Here is a 24,981-nt window from a genome sequence, read left to right on the forward strand (position 1 = left end):
AAGTTGCTCCTCCCTCAATGGTATGTTCTGTCCCAACCCCCCCCCCCGCAGTATATGGGCACTGACTCCTTTTTCGTGAGTCCTTTTTTGGTGCCCATGCTGCACTTCAAAATCCCTTCAGTAGCCGAGGCACACACCCTACTTCACCATTTGCGTGCACCCTACGCCACCGTTTGGTCCTGCACCCTACTCCACTGTTTGGCGTGCTCCCTACTCCACCGTTTGCTCCTGCACCCTACTCTACTGTTTGATGTGCTCCCTACTCCACCGCTCTCAGAACCAGTAGTAGGTGTTTCACTTAAGTATTCACCCCCATGGCTTTGCACTCCAAGAGCACATCCTCTTGCCTAGAGTAGGTGCACCGAGCCCTGTATTGTCCCCTCTACTCATGGGCTACTCCATGATAACACTTGACCTGAAGGGTTTGACATCCCACCCGCCATAACTGCACCCTCACCTTCTGGCACTGTGGTATATTCCTACAGGTATGCTCCAGCCTAGTATTTCATTTCTCAGAAGTGTTTGCTGTGTTCAGCTGCTCTGCACCACCCTTGACCAATGGTGTACACACATAGCCGAGACTTCCGTTCGCAGTCAACCTCAGTTTTATTCGTACTCTGCTCTTTGGTGAAAAAGGACACAAACATATGGAAGAGATAAATAAAGAAAAAAAAGAGCAGTCCTTTCACTCCAGAGCAAAGAATACACAAAACCCCCAAATAAGCAACACCAAGGAGGCCACAGCAAGTCCCAAAAATAATCCAACCCCCCTCCCCACAAAAAGAATGCGTCAAACAAACCACTTTTACCCTAGGAGATTCAGACCCAACCTCTGGTCAGTCTCCAATCTGCTGCTAGTAGAAATGTGACTTACAACGTACATAGCTCCTGCTACTCCCCCTTTCAGTGACCACCTTCTCCATGACCTCCGACCCCACCCAGGCCCACAGTAGCTTGGTGGCACCTGATGCAGGGTGGAGGCAGCTAGTGCATGCCCTCCTCTCTCTTAATGTCCTTTTCTACTGGTTGTGTTGAAGGTGGGTGGGAAGGGGGTGGATATGAGAGAAGTGGTTACATGGGGGAACGGGCATCGTTGCACAGCGCCAGTTCCAGCTCCTTGCGATAGAGCTTTCCTCCGTCGGAGAGGGACATGATGCTTTTCCTGTAGTTGGTCAGGCTTTGGATGTTGATCTCCTGTAGGGGACAATAAATAGACAAACAGGCTATGTCAGACTTCCTTCAAAGTGTGTGTCACCGAATTGGATACATGTTTATATACCTTTCATAACGGGAAAGACCAACTTTCTTTAAAAAAAAATCTTTTTATTGAGTTTCATAACAACATAACACAAAAGGCATTAACAGTACAGCTCATAAACCCTTCTGCTATTTGGCGGAACCTGCCTCCCTTCAACTACCACCTCCATTTTGCTACGGTCTGTTGCAGTCCCTCATTGCTTTATACCGACCTCTGTTCCAGACCACAACCCCCCCTTATTTTCTGTAATGTCCAGGGAACTCTCTATTGCCCTTTTATACCTCCTATCTGTCCAAGACTTCCTCGGTCCCTTTCCATGGGGCCCACACCTTCTTAAATGTATGCGGGCACCTCCTGGCGCGATACACCAACCTCTCCGCCCTTGTGCACCAGATTAAGTTTGATGGCCATTCTACCATTGTGGGGACTTTAGCCTGCCCAAGTACCGGACTGAGTCTCTCCTGCCCACCATTAGAGCCACGTTGCAGAACAGGAGCTGGTATTTGTTCAACATCTGCTCCCCCCAAATACCCAACACCACCAATTACGGGGTGAGAGCGAGGGGACGGCCCAGAACTGAAGAGATCCTCCCCCTCATCTTCTCCCAGTGACCCGTATTTTTGGGCACTCCCACAGGGTGTGGATTAGAGTCCCTTTATGCCCATATCCCCTTTGCAGTGATCATTATCTACCTTCCACATCTGGTAGAGGCGTGTTAACATGTAATATGCCCCATGGAGTAGCATCATCTGCACCAGCCAAAAGCCTGCCCGGAAGGCTACCACTTGGGGATGCCTGCAGGCCTCCAGCCAGGCATCGTCTCCTATTCTCGCCAAGTCGATTTCCCATTTACTTTGCAGGGCTTCTAGTGGGGGGCAGGCTGTGCGTCAGCAGAGAGGCATATGCTTGAGAAACAGTGTGTTTGTGAAGTGGGCCCCCAACACTCTCCATTCTAGGGGCATTTCCTCTGCCACCTCCCAAAGAAGGTCCCCGTAGCCCCGCAGGATATGTTTGACCTGTTAGTAGCGTAACTACTGTCCCCCATCACTTCAAATTGTACTTGGAGTCCAGTGAATGGAATCGTCCCTACAGATGTCCCCCACCTTCGATATTCCCAGTACATCCCACTTCCTGTGATCTTCCACACAATTCAGGTGCGCTAGCAATGCTGAGTCCTAGAGTGGGGTTTCCAGCGTCACATGTACCCTCCAACCCAGTGCTCTTGCCACTCACCACCATACTCCAACCACCTGGGAAGTTGGGTCTTGCAAAGAGTTCCACCTACCTGTCTTGTAAAGCCAGCCAAGTTAGCCCCCAAGTCCATTACCTGCCTGTTTGCATAGAGTGATGGTTCCTGCTGCGTCGGAAACACCCAGTCGTTGATTATTTGCAATTGGGCTGCCCAGTTATATAACTTCAGATTTGGGAGGGCTGCCCCCGCCCACCCCCATTCTCTGACTTCTGTGTCAATACAGATAGGGCAATCCTTAGCAGACCCTCATCCCAAATCAGCTGCCTGGTCAGTGCCTCGACCTCTCTAAAGAATTTGCCCAGGACCCTAAACGGTGTATTCTGCAATGTATATGTAGAAATCTAGGGAGGAATATCATTTTTTATATGGTTGCTCTGCCTATTTCGGCGATCGGACAACATCTCCAGTGAGACACCGCCTGCGAAATTTTCTCCAGATTTTCTTGGAAAAAGGTGTCTGATCGTGTGGTAACAGAGGCACCCAAATACCTGAATCCCATCCTCTCCCATCTCAAGGGACAAGCTTCTCCATTAGATTGGATCCCTTCCATCAGGGGAAATGCTATCAATTTGTTCCAATTACTGCGGATCCCAGCGTATACACAAACACCTCCAGGAATTGCAGAATACGGGAGAATCGAGCATTCTGCCTCAGCTATGTACAATAGAATATCGTCTGCGAAAAGCGATATTACATCTTCTGAGTTTGGGTCCCATTTTAGGCTCCAGAGTTGAGCGTGCCCCCGGATGCAAGTTGCCAGAAGCTCCACCACAAGTGCAAACAAAAGCAGTGATAGGGGACACCCCTGTCAGGTGCCACTACCAAGCTTAAATTCCCTCGACCTTGCCCCATTCACGCAGACCCGGGCCAGGGCCAGTGGTTCTTGGTATAACAGCCCGACCCATTTCAAAAACCTGGGTCTAAAGGCCATTTTCCACAAAACTGCCATCAGGTACAGCCATTTCACTGAATCAAATACTTTTTTGGCATCTAGTGATAGCAGTATCGAAGGCTCACAAATCCTGTCCCTCTGGACCACACTACCAAACAAATGACGAAGCTTATGTCTGGTTGCCCTGTACAACATAAAGCCGGACTGCTCTGGGGCTATTATTGTGTCAGTCACCTTCATGAGCCTCAGACGCTAGAACCTTGGCCAGGATTTTGGTTTCTATGTTCAGTAGGAAGATCGTCCTATAGGAGGCACCGTCTTCTCTATGCATCCCTTGCTTGTGGATGAGGATTATGTCTGCTTGTCTCAAATCCATGGGAAGGATGCCTTCCTGTAATGCTTCCTCAAACATTGCTTTCATAGGGGCCACTATGTGGGATTTCACCCCCTTGAATAACTCCGCTGGGAACCCGTTAGGGCCTGGGGCCTTTCGGCTACTAAGCTGGGACACTGCTGCAGAGACTTCTTCCTCAGTTATTTAATTCTCTAGGGACCTAATCACCTCCTCCTGAAGTAGAGGAACTGGAAGGTCCATAGTGAGTTGCCCCATGTTAGGCAGGTTCCCCTTCAATTTTGAGCAGCACACTCCACTCAAGTGCTCTGGGAATGCCTATGCTATAGCGTCTGGAGTCTCCACTCGGGATCCTCCTGGGGTGGACACCCTATGTACTGATCTTTGGCCCTCCTCCTTTTTGGCCAGCCAGGCTACCAGCTTCCCAGCTTTATGTCCCATTTCATAAAGTTGGCCCCTTTTGTTTCTGAAGAGTTGCCTTGCCTCCTGATGGGCCAGACTCCGATATTCCTCCCTCAGCAAATCCCACCTGCGGTCTGTGCAGGTAACAGCAGTGGGGCCGCATTGGGGGGGATTTCAAGGGACGATGCAGAGGGAAAATTATTAATTTAATTAGTTTCCCCTCAGCATCGTCCCTTGAAATCCCCGCCATCGCCGCCCCACCGCTGTTACCTGTACGGACCGCGGCTGACAAATCCAATCCCCGTGCCTGCTCTGTTGTAGGGTGGGACCCATATTCAGCCACCCCGCATTCCAGCGCACCCTCCTCTTCTCAGTATGCCTACTCCCTTTCCCGCTTTTTTCCTGTGACGTGGGCTATCAGGTCTCCCCACAGAACCGTTTTGTACGCTTCCCAAACAATCTCATTAGAGATCACCGTCCCCACATTGTTCGTAAAGTAATGTAAAGTAAGTATACTGCACTGCATAGGAGCCTCCACTAACCCCACGCTAGCCTCCCCAGCCCCACATAGACAAACTCATTGTACCTTTTTCAGCTTACACTTCGGATTCCTCCTCAGAATATCTCATCTGATGTCATCGTTGTCACGCTGGGGAACGGGCGAACACCCTACGAGCCACTCTGGGACCATGATCCACTCTATGATTCTCCTGAGTCCACCTCCAGGGCCTCTCACCGGTTGACCTCCTCCAGGGTCTGGCTCTGCTGCAAAGCTGCCACCGCTCTAGCCCTTCCCATTTCTGCCTGTTCCCTTTGAGTGGCCAACAAGGGGTGTACACGCACTCTATAGCGCCGGAGGGATTCCCGACAGCCACCTGCTCAGGCCCCCTTTACCGTCTAGGTTTGGGTATCCCCAGTGGCGTAACAAAGGTCCCCACAGCCCCTGCAGTGTGGAGGATGAGCTCCAGGGGGCCCCCTCAACGCAGTACCCTGGCCTGAGGGCTTCCGAGTAAGTCTAGTATTTTTCATGGGGGCCCCCACAAGTTTCTTTACACCACTGGGTATCTTCTGGCCTCCAGCCAAGCCTAGGCCTCCTCTGCCGTCATGAAAAAGTGGGATGCTCCACGGTCAACAATCCTGAGTTTTGCCCTAAAGAAGAGGGCATACTGAATGTTCAAAAGACGGAGGTGCTTTTTGACTCCCAGAAAGGATTCCTGTTGTCTCTGCACTGTCGTTGTGCTTGTAGTCTGGGTATATATTCACACTCCCTCCTCCAGTGATCTTGAACCATGTGACTTTGCCACCTTCAGGATATTGCCCCAGTCACGAAAATTCAGCAGTTGGGCAATTATTACCCTCGGCAGTTCACCAGGTATTGACCTAGGGGTGACCAGGGAGTCTGTGCGCCCTCTCCACTATAAACCCTGTGAGCTTTTTACCCTCAAGTGTAGTGAAGACAGGGTTCTGCCTGCACACATTGCTATGTTAGCATAAGCGTTTTAGAAGTCTAAACGCCATCTTGCCTCTTTGCCGCTTTTGCACACAACACTACAGGTAACTGTTATTATAAGTAAAACTGCTTGCTTGCTTTTTCTTCACATGAGAGCGGTCTGTTTTTCACATCCCTAGACTTACACCGCGATCTCAGTCTGTACACTGTGTGCAGAAGGCTTCAAGGTCAAATAACAATATATGCTGTTGATTCAGGTTGATTGGCACACGCTCTAGACACAACAAGCACACAGCTGCAAATATCTGAAACTCGGGTGCCTTTAATATTGCATTGCATGCATGATGCTGGCACTTGGAGAAAACTTTTCCATCTGCAGAGAGCGTTGCTGATCCTGTGATGTGATTCACCTAAGCTGATCTTGGAGGTAGGAGGTTCCTCATTCAAACCTAGAAACCTTCTATTATTATAAAACTAGCAACTAGCCTGGGGAGGGTAGTACATAAGGTGCTATAAGACCTGTTTCCACTATCATTATAATATGATTTCTCCCTTTGTGTTTTATGGAATTGTAACAATGCTGATTGTTTTATTTCTAATCATTTGCCTGCTTATGTTAGCAAAAATACTGCATCTTAGAGCACGTAGTTAAAAATAAATATTTTAAACTTTTCCGTGTCTCAGATTACTCACGTTGTGGACTTGTATGAGAATAAAGACGAAAGAGTGTTCTTGATTCCCACCATTCCTGAGAGTACCCTAAGTCGCTTGTTCTGGGTTGTCTAATCATTGATAGCTTCGCTGTAGTACGGAGAACGAATGAGACACTGATGCTAGTCAGATAGGGGTTCTGGGTACTGAGGTGAGTTTTTTGGTACACCACAATTCACTGAGGTCCTGGTTTCCTGCGCATAGTTCTGTGCATGAGCAGAAACCCTGCAACATGGCGCACCTAACGTTTGGTCTTGTATTCAAGATACTTTAGTAGTAGTGCTTGTATTTGTCCACAACACCCTCACTCCTGTTTCCGGTTGACAGAAGTGACGGAGTAACCTACCTATATGGATAAATTATAGGTTCATTCAAGCTTGACCATTAAAAAGGATTAATTTTGAATTACTGCCTCTTTTTGTGCTACATTTTTATGTAGATTGTTTTTCTAATTATTTGACGCAGTTTGGGGTGCCCGATGATGGTATGTCAGTAATCTTTGTGGTGAGTGCCGATGCAGCGTTCCCCTATGAGCTTTTCTACTCTTGGGTTACGTTTCCTGCAGTGAATGCGGATGATGAAACGTTCCATTCTTACACTCCCACTGCAGTACCTGCGAATTACAACTATATAGGATACATGAAATTCTGATTTCGGCATGGCAGCACTGTATTTGGTTTAATGGCGCCCTCCCCCACACCGTAACTCCGGTTCGGTTAGGCCCCTTGTCTATCCCTGGGGCCAGTTCACACCACATCCACGTTATTTGAAAGTCCCAGTGGACGACGTATGTCAGCTACATACCGCCTTGATAGCAGTGCATAGGGCTTTAGTGCAATACGTCTCACGCAACCTCCAGGTGGGGGCACCCGGGGTTGAGACACAACCAGTTGGACCGGCCGGGATTTATATTAGTCCCGTCATGGTTAATTCGGTAATGGGCAAGCGCCCCCAGAATAAGGACGATATGCCTTATTGGCTTGCTGAGAAATTTTACCAGCTGCAAGCAGTATTTCCTAATACGACTCCTGTGGAAAAACACAGAATTCTCACGATTAGTTTGCAGAAAGACTTAGTACCTGAGTTGACAGATTGTGAGAATTGGGGTAAAGTATTTGCAGCAGTCTACGCGAAGTGCTTCGGCACACCGTCTATGACTACTGCCCTCCGTGATTATGCGTGTTCAGGATGAGCACGGTCCGGAGGCGGCGGTCGAGTTGGGAATGAGGCTTGTCGGCGTGTTTGACGTAGTTGCTGATCTCATCCTTGCTAACGTCAAGGGAGATGCGGTTAACTTTCAAGTGTCGAATGAGCTACGCCTCGTCGCCGACGCCGATTAACCCCGGCAGTTACCGAAGATTATTACAGAGGCTTATAAGACCATTGGCCGCAATAGTTTGGGTGTTAAGCCAACAAAATTGGAAAAATTAAAAACAGGGGAAGCTGCAACAGATACAAGGGTCACATCCTGCATCACCAATACCAGTGTCTACTGAACGCACATATGAGTTGCGCGATCGCGCAAGAATTAGGTCTCCTGATAGATTTCAGGTTCCTGATCAACGTTCTCCTCGTTCTTCACAGGAAACATTGGTCTCATAAGCCGGTGGAGGAGAACGCGGCAGAGGTCGGGGTGCCCCGCAAGGACGCCCCGCCCAGCGGATGGTAAAGGCAAGCAGGACGACTTTCCACGTCAAAGGCCTCAGTTTCAGAAAAAGAAAGTTGCTGCATTGACCGCAAGGTAGGCCACAGATAGTGAGAACACAGCTTCGGAATCTGACATGGGCGCTAACGCTGCTAGACAGCGCAGCGGAGGTTACAATAGTGCGGCAAGCACTGCGTCCGTATCTGAAGGCGACAGCAACTGACACGGTCATTACCCTAGAAACTGCGGACACTAGAGTGGCTCCCCCTGACAGACTATATGAAATAGTCCTTTTAATTGAAGGTGACATACAACGTACAATAAAAGGGATTTTTGGGGAAAATCTGACCTCTACATATGACATTTTGTTAGCGGAGGCGGACTGGCCCCCACCTTTCGTTTTGGCCGCTCCAAGAGGGGAGGAGGTAATCCTCCCTTCTTTCGCACACACTGTGCCTAAGAAGCTGGCGCAGAACTTTGCTTAGGAGTGGGCTCAGGTGCTTGTACCGGCGTTGTACCATACTCAGGTCAGATGGGATAAACTGTCGCCCTGCCATGATATTCCATTGCGGTGAATGCCACAGCCACAACCCCAATATCCCATGCACTGAGAAGCGAAAGCTCCCATCGCAGAAATACTTGAACAATTGGAATATCAAGGTGTAATTGAGACATGTGTGTCATGCATGAATAATCCTCTTTTCACTGTAACCAAACCTGATGGGTCGTACCGCCTAGTTTTGGATTATCGGAATTTGAACTCTCATTGTCGGACGTGCGCGGTACAGAATACCCACAGTTCTGCCCTAGTTGATAGTCTTGTGAGAAAAAGGTTTAAGACCACACTTGACATTTCAAATGGCTTTTATAGTCATAACCTGTCCTCTATTAGTAGTCAATGGACAGCCTTTACTTCTGGCGGCAAACAAAAACAGTTTAAAAGATTAGCCATGGGCTATAAAAACAGCCCAGGCGTCTTTGCCGCACGTATTGTCTCTCTGTTAGAGAGCATTGACCCTGATGCGTACTTGTATGTTGATGATATTTATCTCACAGACGACGAATTATGGCCGCATCTGTGTCGCGTTGACCGCATCATTGTCATGTTTGCGGACTTCGGTTACAAATTTAACTTTGCAAAATCACACATTGCAGAGTACACAGTGTTGTTTTTGGGCTATGAGCTCAACAACGAAGGACGAGGTTTAGCACCTCACTTCCTGGAGAAATGCGCATGTTTGCGTGCTCCGACAACTCTGAAAAAACTACAATCCTTGCTGTTTTTTTTTTATTTTGGGCGTACTTACATTCCCGATTATGCCCAGCGTATCAAGCCGCTATATGCCTTGGTACAACCTACTTTCACCAAATCTTGCTGGCTTCTGGAACATTCAGCTATACTGCAATCTTTGCAGGCTGATCTTCTTGCATCAAAATACTTATTGACACGTGATAACCACACAAACCTCGTAATAAGAATTGTGCCTGGCGCAGTGGGTTTCACGTACTTAACATTTAATGAGGGAGACACAGTCCCTATTGCTTACAAGTCACACTTGTACACCTCGGCTGAAATGCACTTTCCACTGTCGAGAAAGTATTGACTGCTGTACAGTTGGCGATTCTAAAAGAGAGAGCACTGTCGCAAGGGAAACGCATGTTGGTTGTAACACCGTTTCCTGCCCTTGAGGCAGTAATGAGAGCCAGTGTACCGAATTCTAAAGCTTTGCATCCACATTGGATACAATGGGCCACTTCCTTGACGTCTCCGGATGTCACGTTTATCTTTGATTCCTCTTTGCAAACTCAGGAGTACTTGCAGTACGAATTTGCTCATCCAGCTCCTCAGTCCATGTGCCCGCTTGAGGATTACCATTGTATCATTTACACTGATGGTTCGGCCCTCCGGCAACGGAATCTAAGCATGCTTATTCAGCGGCCTGCGCAATAGTGGCTGGTACCATTGTGAATGGAGAATTCAAGTCCGATGTCGTGCACACGCAGACATTAGGGGACTGTACCGCCCAGTTGGCAGAGCTACCCGCTTTGGTGCTTGCACTAGAGTTTGCTGATCCCCATGTGACTACTCTCATTGTAAGCAACTCTTATTACTGTGTTCAGTCTTTCAACAACAATTTATTCTTTTGGACTCAAAATGAATATCGTGATTCCAAAGGTAGCACAATCAAACATAACATGCTTTGGGTTCGAGTCGCAGAACTTAAAGAACGTCTGCCTCTCGTGAATGTAATTCATACTCTTGGTCACCAGAGCGTAGGAGTACACGCTGTTGGTAACAGTTTAGCCGATGAAGCAGCGAAAACAGCAGTGGCGACATATCTAGTGGCAGCAGTTACAAGATCCAAAAGTAACATTGATGATGACATCTTAGCAGCTATTGCTGCAACTTAGAAGGGAGATAATTACCCTAGAGGTTTACCTTCTAAATACTCTTATCATTTAAGTCCTGATAAAGTTCCCTATGTGAGAATTACCAACGTTGGTGACAGATTGATTCCCAATGCGGACCGCAGGCTTTCTTTGATAACAGCCGCTCACGAAGGTATGGCCTCGGCTCATGTAGGCGTTTCAGCGACTGTCACTATCTTACAACAACATTACTGGTGGCGCGGATTATATAAACAGACTCGTGAATATGTCCTTACTTGTGACATTTGCCAGCAGATTAAGCCTTCGACTGCTGCGCGTCCACCTCAAACACAGTTGTACATATCTAATAAACCACTTGGGTGTGTTTATTTAGATCACTGCGGTCCTTTCTCCACTGATACTGCGTATATGTTCATCTTAGTTGCAGTGGATTCGTGCACACGCTTTCTATGGGTTTGGCCACAAAGGAGTGCTGATGCTCGAACTGTCATCAGGGATTTGCGTGTCTTTGTGGGAATTTTTGCATGTGGTACCCTCCATTCGGACCAGGGCCTGGCATTCACCTCTAAGGCTTAAAAAGAAGCCATGAGGTCTTTGAGGGTCCAAGTCAAATTTTTGTCTCCATACCGGCCTGAGGGCAATTCTGTTGTGGAACGAATGAACAGTGACTTAAAGCAATCCTTGACAGCTAGGGTTTTAGGTACTGGCAGAAACTGGTTGACCCATTTGTATAGCGTACAAAGTGAACTTAATAATCTCCCTAGAAGGTCTCTGGGTGGGTGGACCCCATACGAAATGCTCTTTGGCATCAAAATGTTTGTCCCTGACCTTGATGGTCTAGACATGTCAGCGTCGGCCGCACCCTTTGACGTAGATGATCATTCTGCTGTGTTACAGAACCTACAAGAGGCTCGAGACAGTCTTGCAAAGGAACACTTGCCCTCCACAACTGATGCTGCACTTCAGATTCCGGTAGTTGGCTGGCTACCTCGAGTCGGTGACCTGGTCCGTGAGAAGGTGGAGGACAAGTAGGAGTTCAGCCCCTCTTATTGTGGACCTGTTCCAGTGCTTGGCGTGCAGGGTACAAGAACAGTAATTTTACCTCCACTTCCTGGTCGCACGGATAACAGGAACCTCTCCATTGATAATGTTAAACTACAACGAGTGGCCGATTCTTCTTAGTATGACTCCAGCGGTCTCTTGTTCAGCAATGCTGAGAAATTCTGTTTTGGCTCCGGCAAATACAAACAGGCCTGACATTGCCATCGAGATGCATACAGTTACGAATCCTTTATTGACTCCATCGTCTGGTGATCCCCATGAAGATACTGAGTATACCTATCCCACAGATGGCCCGTTACCTGGTGTGCAAACAAGTGCAGTTGACCAGTCACGTTTTTCATTTGACACTAACTCTACAACATCGAGTGCCCCATCGAAAATTTATATTTTTGCTGGTAGGTTTAAAAGACATTTTTTTAATTCCCCCTTGGACTTACATTTGGCTGGTGCTCATATCTATTTTTTTGTTCATGTCGATTGGATTTGTGGTTGTCTTTTTTCGTCTAGTGAATGGACATTATCTTACCGAAAGATCTGAAATTAGATTAATTAATGGAACTTTGGCACCCCACTCCTCATCACACATTATGAAGAGGGACCAGACTTTTGTCAATATTACTGCCTGGCCTGTGTTAGATGGGATTGTATGGGATGCTGTAAAATTTCAAATTCATGGCCCTACAGAGGTGATTAATGTCCCCAATGTACTTCGTGTTTCTATGGGAGATGTTGTGAAACAAAACATACGCTCTGATGATTGGGATGTCCAAGCCGTTGAGGCTCTTTTTTCTGATTTGAAATATTATGCTGCTTTTGATGCTGAGGATTTGTACTTGGACTCAGCGAATTATGCAGTTATTTTGTTACCAACACTATGGCAATCATTTCCTGCATAAAGCAAATACATTTAGAAATGTCATTAATTATACACAATGGGAACATTGCCCAGCTCCCATTGAAGGTAGTTCGAAAACTCTATTGAAAAAAATTACATATTTTAGGTATTTTGGTCAATCCAATCCTTAAGCCTTTTATTTCAAAATGTCTGCTAAATCGCCTTCCAAAGTCAGACTTACACACACTAAATTACTGTATTCAAAGTCCTTTATGGATGAATAAGCTATAGGGGGCTATGAGCTGTGGAAAGATACAATTGATCTTAAATCTGTTTGGGGTTCTAAAAGCTGGCAGGTGCAGGGTACCGAGTACCGAGGCTTTACATCGTGCATGCCTCATCCCGAACCACGTGTTGTTTTTGAATTCTACTATTTTTCAAACCACTTGCTTTGGATTGGCTACTTCTAAAAAAAAATGAATGCCCCTACCATTCCTGATCTAGGTGCTTAACCCACCTGGGATAATCACACAGATATGTCCCTTGATGAATTGCAGTCCCTAATTACTAATACCTCCTTCAATATTTCCAACTTGGATCCCCAAGGATGGTTATTATGGCAAAAAAGTTCAGATTCATGACAACATCGTTTTCTGGGTCTGACCCCAGGCTATACACAGGCTAGGGTGGACTCCCGTTTTGAAAACTCCCATTCTGTTACTACCTATTCTGTATGCAAATTGTGTCACAACTGGCTTAAACATTCCACCTTGGCATCGGTTAAACTTCAATTGTCCCAATTGACTGACAATGTTGATTTGAATGACAAACGAAGTTTGGAAATTATCTCTATAGGGCTACTGATCAAGCTAATTTGGAAAAAGTGCTTGCTGTCACTGATTATAGCATTAATACTCTTTCTTCCAGAATTTACACATTGGATAATATTGTTTCATCTGTTGTGGATATTGTACACTATGACATGTCTTTTTTATACCATGGTCAAAATCAATTGCGTTCCATAATGCAGTTTGCATGGACTTTACAAACATTGAAGTCTGGGAAAGTTCCCTGGGACTACATGAATACATCATCTTTGTTTTTACCGTTTAATCTGACTGATAAACAACAGTTCATGTCCATGAAGGATGCAACATATTTGCTATTTCATATTGAAAAGTTGGAGCCTGTACCATTTTCTGTGGCTGAATCAAACTTGGCTGTGGGGCTTATTCATGGGTTAATCACACTACCTTTTCTTTTGTTTAAGTTCAGTTCATGTATGAAACACTATGCCTTAGGCAGATATGAACCATTGGGTAGCGCTTATCTTCATGAAGTTTGGTCACTACCATTCACATACAGGTGCCTGAGAGAGGGTAAAGAAGTTTATTTAAAAGGAGAGGAGTGCACTTCCACACCTGATCACTCACTAGTGTGCAAGAATATACAATTGCACGGCGCGTGCAACATCCAAGCCTCAAATTTAGCTTGCATTTTAAAGGGAAATCCTGTGCCAGCTATTACACCCACATTCACATTACTAGCTAACGATAGCTATTTGCTTTTATTATTAATGAAGCGTCTTGCGGGATGCTAGCAGGGATTCCGTACATTGTAACTGTCTCCCAACGTGTAGTTTGTTGTAAAAATGTGCTTTTCCCGCCCCCACATGGGAGACTCGACATATCCATCTGGCCTTCCATACCAACCTTGAAAGCAGAGTTCAACAAGATGAGCAGAATAAGGGCTCTATTGTCCCAAAAAGAAGTCGCCCTAACTTCCTCTCGTGAAACATTTGTCCTTCACGTAGCTAACACCGGCACCGAGGTGCATGCGCTTTTGAATACTGATCTCCCACTTCATTTCAGCGCTCTGATTCACACTATATTCAATGCCTCGTCAACAACTGGCTTGGCGCATTTTTTCAAAGTTGTGGGCTCCGGCCTTGTGACCTCGTTCCAAACTATATTTGGTGTGATACCGGCATTTTTTCATTCTATTTTTTCCAGCATCTTCGACGGGCAACCATTAATTCTCGCCTTGGCTGCCGGTGTGCTGCTGTTGATATGTTTGCTCCGCAATGGCTGCACAATCTGTGTCACACAACAGCCTGCCCCGGGAGCTCCATCTTCGCAACTGGATGCTTGAATACTATGGAACACTACCTCTGGCCATTCTGAGTGTAGCCTATGGATTGTTCTTCCGGTTCTCATACTTTACTTGCATGCAACCTGTTTTCCATTGCCTAGATTGCTCATTTGAATGGGCCCTGGATTTGTGCCTCTCCAACACGGCGTCTCCTGCCCCGGATTATGATCGACTAATGAGTCCCTTAGTATCTCATGAGTTGGACTGTTCCGGTATCGGGATTATGGCCTGCGCATCTGCGCATGGAGTCCTAGGGGATTGGGATATATGTGCGGTGGCCCATGACTTCCTGGCACAAAGTTATCTCGAAGAACACGCAAGTAGCCCTCTGATGGTGCTAGAGGCTCCGGCTATCGAAGAACATGGATGTTCATTTACTTTATTAAATTGGATGGCTGAATCCTTTACTGATGATAACAATGACTTCCTGTTGGAGGCTGTTGCAACATACTGTGCCTATACACTGATGAATTAAATTGGCAATTGTCCATCTTCAACACGTACTAACTTACATTTTTTTAAAAACTATTTTTGCTACAGAATGGGCAGTATACCGCTCCTTCTTGGTGTTTTTATTTTTTTAACGCACAACTTAGAATTCATCCCTACCAATTATCTGGTTTGGCAAAATATGAACTTGGTTCTATCTCACTCGAACTTGAACTCTGCATTCCTAAATTGCTTACCTATTTTGTTCGTGGTCCAATCAAGGGAGGGTGTAGTGAAGACAGGGTTCTGCCTGCACACATTGCTATGTTAGCATAAGTGTTTTAGAAGTTTAAATGCCATCTTGCCTCTTTGCCGCTTTTGCACACGACACTACAGGTAACTGTTATTATAAGTAAAACTGCTTGCTTGCTTTTTCTTCACATGAGAACGGTCTGTTTTTCACATCCCTAGACTCACACCGCGATCTCAGTCTGTACACTGTGTGCAGAAGGCTTCAAGGTCAAATAACAATGTATGCTGTTGATTCAGGTTGATCGGCCCATGCTCTAGACACAACAAGCACACAGCTGCAAATATCTGAAACTCGGGTGCCTTTAATATTGCATTGCGTGCATGATGCTGGCACTTGGAGAAAACTTTTCCATCTACAGAGAGCGTTGCTGATCATGTGATGTGATTCACCTAAGCTGATCTTGGAGGTATGGGGTTCCTCATTCAAACCTAGAGACCTTATATTATTATAAAACTAGCTTCTAGCCAGGGAGGGTAGTACACAAGGCGCTATAAGACCTGTTTCCACTATCATTATAATATGATTTCTCCCTTTGTGTTTTATGGAATTGTAACAATGCTGATTGTTTTATTTCTAATCATTTGCCTGCTTATGTTAGCCAAAATACTGCATCTTAGAGCACGTAGTTTAAAATAATGATTTTAAACTTTTCCGTGTCTCTGATTACTCACGTTGTGGACTTGTATGAGAATAAAGACGAAAGAGTGTTCTTGATTCCCACCATTCCTGAGAGTACCCTAAGTCGCTTGTTCTGGGTTGTCTAATCATTGGTAGCTTCGCTGTAGTACGGAGAACGAATGAGACACTGATGCTAGTCGGATAGGGGTTCTGGGTACTGAGGTGAGTTTTTTGGTACAGCATAATTCGCTGAGGTCCTGTTTCCTGCACGTAGTTCTGTGCATGAGCAGAATCCCCGCAACACAAGCACCACTGAGGATAGCCAGTCCTCCGGGAACCACTCCATGAAGGGGCCCTCTGCCTTCTCTGGGACCCCACCAGTCACACGTTGTTGTGGTGAGAGAACCCTTCTGCATCATCCAGTTTGTTTTCTAGGACTGCCACAGTCTTTTCCAGCATCTCAAAATGTGTTTTCTCTGCTGATATTGCTCGTTTCAAGTGGGTGAGTGCGAATTCTGTCCCTGACACCCTATCCGCCAATGTGCGATCATTCGCCCTCACCAGTCCCACATCCTGGGTCACTGCATACATTTTTAGCTCCAGGGCATTCTTCATCTCCTGTAATGCCGCCAGTATTGTTGCTGTATGTACCCTTAAGGTCAGCTCCACATCATCACCATAGGGACCTTTGTTTTCCACCTCACTCCGCTCGAATTCCCCTGGGAATCGTTGTAGTGTCTCCTTTGGCCTCACCATTTTAAGGCCTTCCCACTCTGATGCCACTGGCTGTGGATTTTCCTGACTGTCTGGTCACTGGCCCATTTATGGCTGTTGAGGGATCAATGGGGCTGCCACCCCCTGGTGTCGCTGCCTTACTGTCTCCACGCTGTTATGGCTCCCTGCTGCTGCACCCTGTGGCACGAACACCCCACTTCTCCCGGACCACCCAGACCTCACCTCAAGTCTCATCACCTGCAGTGCAAACCAATGGGGAGAGGCTGGGGTCCACTGTCAACTGTCAACTTGGGTTCTTTGTCTTCAATTGTTCCCTGGCACCAGCCACTCTCAAGGGGGCCATAGACCTCTCACCAAGCCACCAGTGCTGCCCCTAGGCCTCTGGTCCAGTAAGGTGCCATTTTGCGATGTGCAGGACTTGGCCTTTTTATGCACTTTTAGGTACTTGTGCCCCTCATCTCACCTTCATCCATGGTACCAAGAAAGGAGGATGCTGACCGGCCTTGCTGCACTACCCTGAGCGAGGGCGACTGCTGGAAATCCCTTGCCGTTCTACACCCCTCCCATGCCGGGCCATGGGAGCACTGCTGGCGTCTCCATGTTGCAGCCAGTAGCAGCTGCTACCGGATCCGGGTGGTGGGGCGACAGGAAGAAGAAAGAAAAAAAAACACACTTACCTCGCTACAGCCGGCTGCCGCCTCTCCTCCCGACCTCTTCTTCCTATCTCTGGTCCCTGCAGCAGGAAGCACCCGGGCCAATCATAACGCTGCAATGCAGCGTTGGGATTGGTCTTAGTGCCTTGGTTCGGCGCTCAAAGGGGGAATGGTAGGCTGGGCATGTTCGCCACCAGGCTATGCATTACAGCCTCGTGGGGAAGATGTAAAGTGCCCATGACTGTTCAAGCAGTCATGCACACTCAAGGAGTGCAAACCACTCTCCCGCCTGCTCTGGCCAGCCCTGCCCCACCGAGAGCCACTGACTGCATTAGGAAAACTAGTAACAATACGTTATTGTCATTTTATTTTTAGGTCTCGCCCGGCGTAGACTGCGCAGACATGCGCAGTCTCGCTGGCGAGATTTAACAAGTTAGGGTAGATTTCTCTAGTGGGCTTTAAGCCCCGCCCCTCTTTTCCATTGGCTGGCGTCACCGTTTATGCTAAACGGTGGCCAGCTCATTGGAAAAAAAGCGTCTAGTGACGTACAGTTTTCTCTTTTAGAGCCGTCCCAGTTGGACTGGCTCGGTTGCTTAACGTCTGTGGTAAAAGCTTTTCTTATCTTTATGGGGCCATGTGTTTCAAACATATGGCCTCATAAAGACAAGAAAGCTTTGCGAAGGACGAAAGTGAAAGCCGACTGTGCCTTAGCAGCTCAGCCAGGCGTGGCGAGACTCCACCCCCTCTGCCATCGACATTCCCGCACACGCGTTCGCGGCTCCTGACGTGCTCTGATCGAGAAGGATCACACGCAGACATCCCCAGTGTGAACAGTGGTTCGAGCAACATGCAAGGGGCTGGGCTACAAATTTTGTGCTCCCACATAAGATTATGGAAAACGAGGAGGCCGCGCGTTTACTAGTTTTTTTTAGGCAGCATATTTCTCTTGCCTCTCTCCCTCATATCCCATTTCCCATTTGCTGGTTCTCCAGAGCCGCCAGGTCTAGCTCATCTGATCTCAAGTGTCATATCAACGGAGGGTACACGCGAGAAGGCAACGGGTCTAAAAAGTCATTGTACATACACCAAGATCACTATCAATAAAAGTTACAAAATATTGAGCAGTTACAGTCGTAATGCAAGTATTTAAAGCAAAATTTATAATTACAACTTGAAAGAGTCCCCTGTCTTTCTTCCGAGATAAAATAACTTAAGGCGTTTGATATGTCATTAGAAACGCTCACATGGTTTTTCAAGTGGAAATAACGGAAATGAGAATTATCGTCACACAAATGCCTGCATTCAAATGAACAAAAACGCTCACCATAGCAACATGTCCGCCAAGGTTAGCAAAGTGGTAGAATGACTTTTCGATAGTCCCTTTTCTATGCCTATGGTTAAAAGGATCGGAACCTCATACAGTTGAGCGACTGGCTTCGTTTGTATACTTATTACCTTCCAGAGCGCAGTGCATACCCCTGATGCCGCTATACAGCTCCAGGACCCTCAGAGAGTCCATTCTCCACTTTAAACGCAGACTTGTCTATCGGAAATAAGAAGTGTCTTGTGAGGCGGCCATGTAAGGGTTAGGCAACACGTCATTGGGCTAATCCTAGTTACGGCCGGGACTGGATCTGATTGGGGGCGGTGAAAGGATTCGTTTGACGTATGCCTGATTCAAATATGGTTGTCTGGACGCCATTTGCTCATTTTCTACTTACTTGCACGCTTGTATTAGTACGAGTGTTTCACTAAAAGTGAAAGTATACCCATAGTGTCTGGAATCTATTATGGCAAAATATAATGGTTTTTAGTTATTTGTCCTTGCCCTACTTAAAACGTCATCCTTTTCAACTGAAAGCAATGGGGGAGTTACCTTACTCTGATGTTTTGTTCTTATTTTCCCCTTATTTTTAGGTCTCGCCTATGCAGCGCACCTCCCTCTCTCCTGCGCGCTCTGTTTTTCCTTTGAAGTCTTCTTTCCTCTCGGACTCCTCCTTTAAATTGACCCTCGATTCCATTCAAGCTGTTCTCCCCCCTACATCGCTCCTCCCTGAAAAATAAAAATCCTGTTTCCATTCCCTACTGATGACGATTGCAGCGGAGCACGCACCGAGACCGGGTAGTTTTTTTTAGCCTATATCCCCCGGCTGGCTTTCCATTGTTAGCTTGAGCATTTCTAGAGTTGCTTGCTTAACAAGGTTTCTTTGAATACATTAATGTGCAGCAGCACGTACGGCCACTCTAGCTGCCGTGCTTGTGTTTCGGTGCTTGTTCGTCTTAGATTCAGATGGCCCTGCTCCCAAAGTTATCTTTACAGCACGCTTCGTGTCGGGCATGTTTTCTGTCGTTTGCCCGAACTCGGAGACATTTCCCTATCCGCTCTTTTAATTTACAAAAACATCTGCCAAAAAGCAGACAACTGCATATGGAAAGGCAGAAATCTCAGAAACTATAGAGGGGTCCTCATGTGCCCTTGCAGCCGGCAGACCATGGGAAGAGGCTCGTGCATCTTGTGATTCTGGGCAAACCACAATAAAAACAAGCATTGAAAATGCAATAGGTCTCGCCTTTGATTAAGTTAAAGCCATTTGCTTTGCTAATGGTATTGTATAACAAAGCAAATGGTTTTAACTTAATAAAAGGAGAGACCGATTGCATTTTTATTGCTTGTTCCTCTTGTGCAGTGGGGCGATGCTCCTCCCCCCACTGGTTGCAACCAGCTTAGGCCGACCTCGATTCCATCCTGCTGTCAACTCCTCTAAAAAACAAGGGGGTCACACTTCTTGCTGTGCTTGACATCGCTCACCGTGGGCAATTCTCTCTGGGTGCCGTGCTTCTGCACCGGGACGAGCTAGTCACCGCCGGCCCAGAATTGCACCCACCATTTTGGTTTTCATCTGGGCTGGCCCCGGCTGTCCTGGCCATCCATTCCGCAAAGGAGGGCCTCCTTCCACTGTCCGAGTGAGCCAGGCTTTGCCTCCCGCTCCCCCCAGACACTAGAGGTCAGGTGCCCATGGGGGAGGAAGTAAGGATAATTTCCCCACAGGTCAGACAGCACCAGAGTTCGTCTCCTATGCGACCGCGGCCATGTGTGCACAAGTCATGCCACCAAAGACCCACATTCTTCAGTAAGGCTATGTTAGGCTGCGTTAATAATTTTTATGGTTAACCGCAAGTTCCCATGTTTGTATCTACACTGCAGTAAAAATATAGTCTTTGTGTAACACTGTGTAACATTTACAAACAGGAGCCTAAGCTTATTTGAATGTATGATTTATAAGCAATATTGATTCTAATGCAACAACCGCTGCCTCATATCTTTTGTCTACCACAAGTTTGACACACACTGCAATATCGAATTTGGTAGTAGACCTTTACTTATCAGGGTACTGTGAACAGTAAACCTGACACTGTAATGGTACTTTACAACCTTTGGAAATGTTGAAAATGGCACTTTAAACAGTATTGTTCCTTTCAGATGCTTGGGGGCAATGTTGATACTTCAATGGCAACGGTACATATCATAGCAGGACAATGTGGGATTGACACTGACATGGCTATATAAGCGGAGGCACTGATGAGAGTAGCTTGAACATCACTGATGAAATTGGCAGTGTGATGTACAGCACTCTACACTGTACCCTACAGTTTTGTGATTAATTGCTTTCACCTCTTCGGTTAAAAGAATTCATGAGAACATTATGGAATCAATATCTTCTGAGGAATCTAATGTATATCCCTCCATAGAAGCTTGACCAGGGCCTCTTGGAAGACTAGATTACAGTGTCCATTGCTACCTGCAGATCGAGTTCACCAAAAGACTCTGACTAGATGGCAACTATGTTGGTCTGAGCACCTCGTATCACAAATCGATTAAGGCATTTATTTAATGCTATCCTTTAATCTGGGGTGGTCCCAGATCCTGGATGATCGGGTGCTTTCTCCAATTTTCAAGAAACCCTGCCTTCCACCCAAGAACACTGACAATTATGGGCTGAATACTTGCTGCAAACCTTGGGGAATTAATTGGAGAGGATGGTGGCCACACGTCTATCTAGCATAAAAATTTCAAAATTCTTGATCTTTTGCATACTTGATTCTCTACAGAACATTGAAATGAAATAACCCTGGAGGCTGTCTTTTTGTGAAATCAGGAATATTTTAAATGAACAAATTACTTCCCTTCGGTGACAACCTTTGGATAGTCAATCTGCCTGTAGATTCATCACCAATGGAATATCCCAGGAGACAAAATGGAACCGGAAACTTTGCAATAGCTCTCCTGCTCTTGTAGGTGGTATTCAGCTCCATCTCAGCATCTAGTACCACTACGGACATGTCATCACCAGAACCTCAAAGCGTCACTCCGGAGCACTGGAGACAGTTAATGTTCATTTTTTATGAACAATAAAGGCAGTGATGAGGCCAGCAGTAATTCAGCAGTGGCTGTGCAGTGCAACAATCTAATATGAAACCACATTAATTGGATGAGCATGACCAATCCTCAGGAAGGAGTGATGGGTTGTGAATGGTGAGGAATCAACAGGCAGACAGAGTATCCACCTGAAAGATTGATAGCAAAAGCTTTTTCTTCTGATGGATACTTCTATTTGCAGATTATTCAGCTTTTCAATAGACACCACAGATGTCCCCTAGGTGGTGGGTCTATGGAAATGGTCAGACCAGAAAGTCCTGAAAGCGTGGACTGATTTCCATGTCACTGGACAGCATTTTTCTGGAATAGGCACAACACTGGACAATGCCGAAGTAGTCGTTTTTGTTCTGGTAAAGTGAGCTCTGACTCCTTCTCGAGGCTCTATTTTGGCGAGGGCATTACAGATTTCAATATGAAGCACAATCCACCTGGACAGAGTCCTCTTCAGAGCATCTTTGTCCTTCTCGTTGCCTACATATCCAAGAAAGACCTGCTTGCCAGATAGAAAACATTTGGTCCTATCAATATAATAGTTGGGATCCAGTCTATATAAACGTTCCTCCTCCTTGGGGGAATAGGGCGGAGCATAGAACGTAGGCAATGTGATTTACTAACCCACATAGAACTGGGTCACCACCTTCAGCAGAAATGATGTCTTAGTTCTCAAAAACAGCTTGCCTGGAAAGAAGCATGTGAACGGGGATTGGACTCAGTGCTAGTAGCTAACTGGCCACCAAAAACACAGTCTTCATCATTAAGAGCCACAACAACCAACTATACATCAGTTCAACTGAAGCCTCGTCATGAAGAAAATCAGAACCAAGTTAAGGTCCCACTGAGACATTATATATGAGAGCCCATTCAAAACCTCATACCAATCAGGGACGTTTAACAGAGAGGGTTGGTCTGGCAAGCAAATGAAGACTGATAAAGCTTAAACATAACCTTTAACTGTGCCCAATGCACAACCTTGCTGGGCTAAAGAAAGCAACACATCAGAAAGGCGTGCCTTCAGGGGGGTAATACCCTTCCTCATGCACGAGGGAAAAATTGTTTCACCTCCTGGCATAGACAAAATTTGTAAGAGGCGATGGGGTGATCGGATGACATTTGTAAGAGGCGATGGGGTGAATGGATGACGTCCATCAACTCCAGCTGGAGATGAAAGGAACTCAAATGTCCCTACTCAGTCTCCAGGCATAAAGGTAGAGGCTCTAGAGGTTGGGGTGCAGGACTTGCCATTCTGACAGCTCACAGGTCAGTATACCACACCCTTCATGGACAGTTTGTGTCATCCAGAATAGCTTGAGGAATCAAAGGAACAGGGGAAATGCACAGTGCAGCGTGAAATTCCATGTCACGTGAAATGTATCTGCCAGAACTCCTTGCAACGGGCACTAGAGGGCAGAAAACAGCAGGCAATGTGCATTCTCGCAAGTGTCGAACAGATCCACCTGGTGGGGGGTTGCCCCATAGGGCAAAAATGGTTTGTAACACCTCTGGATGGAGGTGCAACTCATGTTAGATGTCATCTAAAGCTGTAGGCTCTCATATTCAAGAAGCGTCTCAGATGGCTGTTTATGCCTGAGCCCAAACCCACAGCCTCAGCACTTCCTGACAGAGAGGTTGAGGATCTGTAAGGATTTGGACAGACCTCCTGTGAAGAGGCAAATCGTCTGTAGTTCAAACAAGTTGATGCGGAATTATAGCTCCTCTGGAGACGTGAGTCCTCTGATCCCCAACTCCTCCAGGTAGACACTCCACTATAAGGTGGATGCATCTGCCACCACAATGGTCACTGCTGATGATGGACAAAAGGACTTCTCACAAACAGCTTCTTCCTTACTGAGCACAGGGGGATATCTGTCAGCTCGCCCTAAATTAGAACCAGTGCAGATGGAGACCCCACTGGAGAACCCTGCACCATTATGCATGAGTGACCAACAGTATGGGAGAAGCCAGAAGCCCCAGAAGGTGAAGGACTGACAGCTCTGAGAGATGTAGTCAGGAGGTGCTGAGAGGGCTTCAGGTGTGACTAGGGAAGAATGATGGAAAAGTGCAATTTGAACAGCAGTGCTACTGTGGCATTCAAGTGGTCTGGCACCAGCTGCAGTGAGCTCATCTTGAGCACCCAATCTCCCAGGCATGGGAATAATGAGATGCCTGACCTGCATAGATGTGCCACTACCATTACATTCTCTTGGTGAAAACCTTTGAAGCCAATGTTAATCTGAATGCGGGGTGAAGTGAATCGATTGTGGTTGGACCTTACCGTGAAATGCAAGTACATCCAGTGTACCTCCATGATCAGTATGTGGAAGTGCACATCCTGAATATACGATGTTACATCGCGGTCTTCACACCACAATACCTTTACAACGCAGGCATTACAATGCAAGTCATTACAACGACTTGCGCTGGAGGGCGCTGGACTTCGGAATAGTATGATTTACTATTCCAACTCCAGCCTACGTTACAGTAGGGAATGTGTTGGAATAGTAAATCATACTATTCCTTACCTTAGAGCGCCATCCATCACAAGTCATTGTAATGACTTGCCTTGTAATGCCCGCACTGTAAAGGTATTGCAGTGTGAAGATCGCGATGTAACCAACGTTTCCCGCACATGCTACTAGCAAGAGACACCGTCCAGTCATCTAATTCCAGTGCCAGAAGCATCTGACCGAAGGACAGCATCTTGAATTTTTCCTAGCAGGGCAAATAATTAAATACCCTGAGGTCCAGGATAGAATGCAGGCCAAGGTCCGGCTTGGGTACAAGAAAGTAATGGGAGTTACATTCACATCAAATATCTTGCTTTAGGACTAATTCCCCCATCCCTTTCTACAATAGTTCCACAACCTAGTGTAGAGGATGTGAATGTGCTCATCTGATTGGGAAAATGGAATTGGGAAAGGGATGTGGAAACTGTAGGACAGAAATAGCATAGGCAACTTTTATAATTTGAAGGCCTCGCAGCCACTTGTGATGGTCTGCCAGGCCTTCAAATGGTGTCCTAGTCCTACCTCCCCCCTCACAGACCGCATTGAAACTCATAAAGGAAAACTAAAGTGGCTTTCCGGGCAGCACTGGAGAGGGTGAGGAAGAGTAGGAGGGCTTTTGGGCCTGTTTGCCTCCATCATGTCCTTTGTTCTGATGCAGAAGCCGATTTGGCTGCTGGCCTAGCTAAGATGGATGGCTTTGATGAAAGGGCAACTTTTTTAAGTAGCCCCAACAGGTGTGGTGCTGTCTATGAAATTTCCAGACGGAGCTTGATTTACATCAAAGGGCATGGCCATTAAATTTGGTTAATTGTCATGTGAAAAGCCAGTCGAGTGAAGCCACGTGTGTCGTCTGAGAGAAAAAGAAGATCCCATGGCTCTAGCAACCGAAT

General features: G+C 46.6%; 1 protein-coding gene across 1 annotated transcript in view; it reads right to left on the reverse strand.

Annotated features, from left to right (window-relative positions):
* Positions 1-587: 587 nt before the first annotated feature.
* The window catches only part of CALB2 (calbindin 2), a 170,292-nt gene continuing 145,898 nt past the window's right edge, over positions 588-24,981 (reverse strand). The window contains exon 11 of the mRNA XM_085637894.1: positions 588-1,194. Coding sequence (XP_085494020.1) covers positions 1,072-1,194 — 123 coding nt within the window. The 3' untranslated portion in view covers positions 588-1,071. The remainder of the gene's footprint in view (positions 1,195-24,981) is intronic.

Source organism: Triturus cristatus, chromosome 12, assembly GCF_964204655.1.
Source record: "Triturus cristatus chromosome 12, aTriCri1.1, whole genome shotgun sequence".
NCBI lineage: Eukaryota > Metazoa > Chordata > Amphibia > Caudata > Salamandridae > Triturus > Triturus cristatus.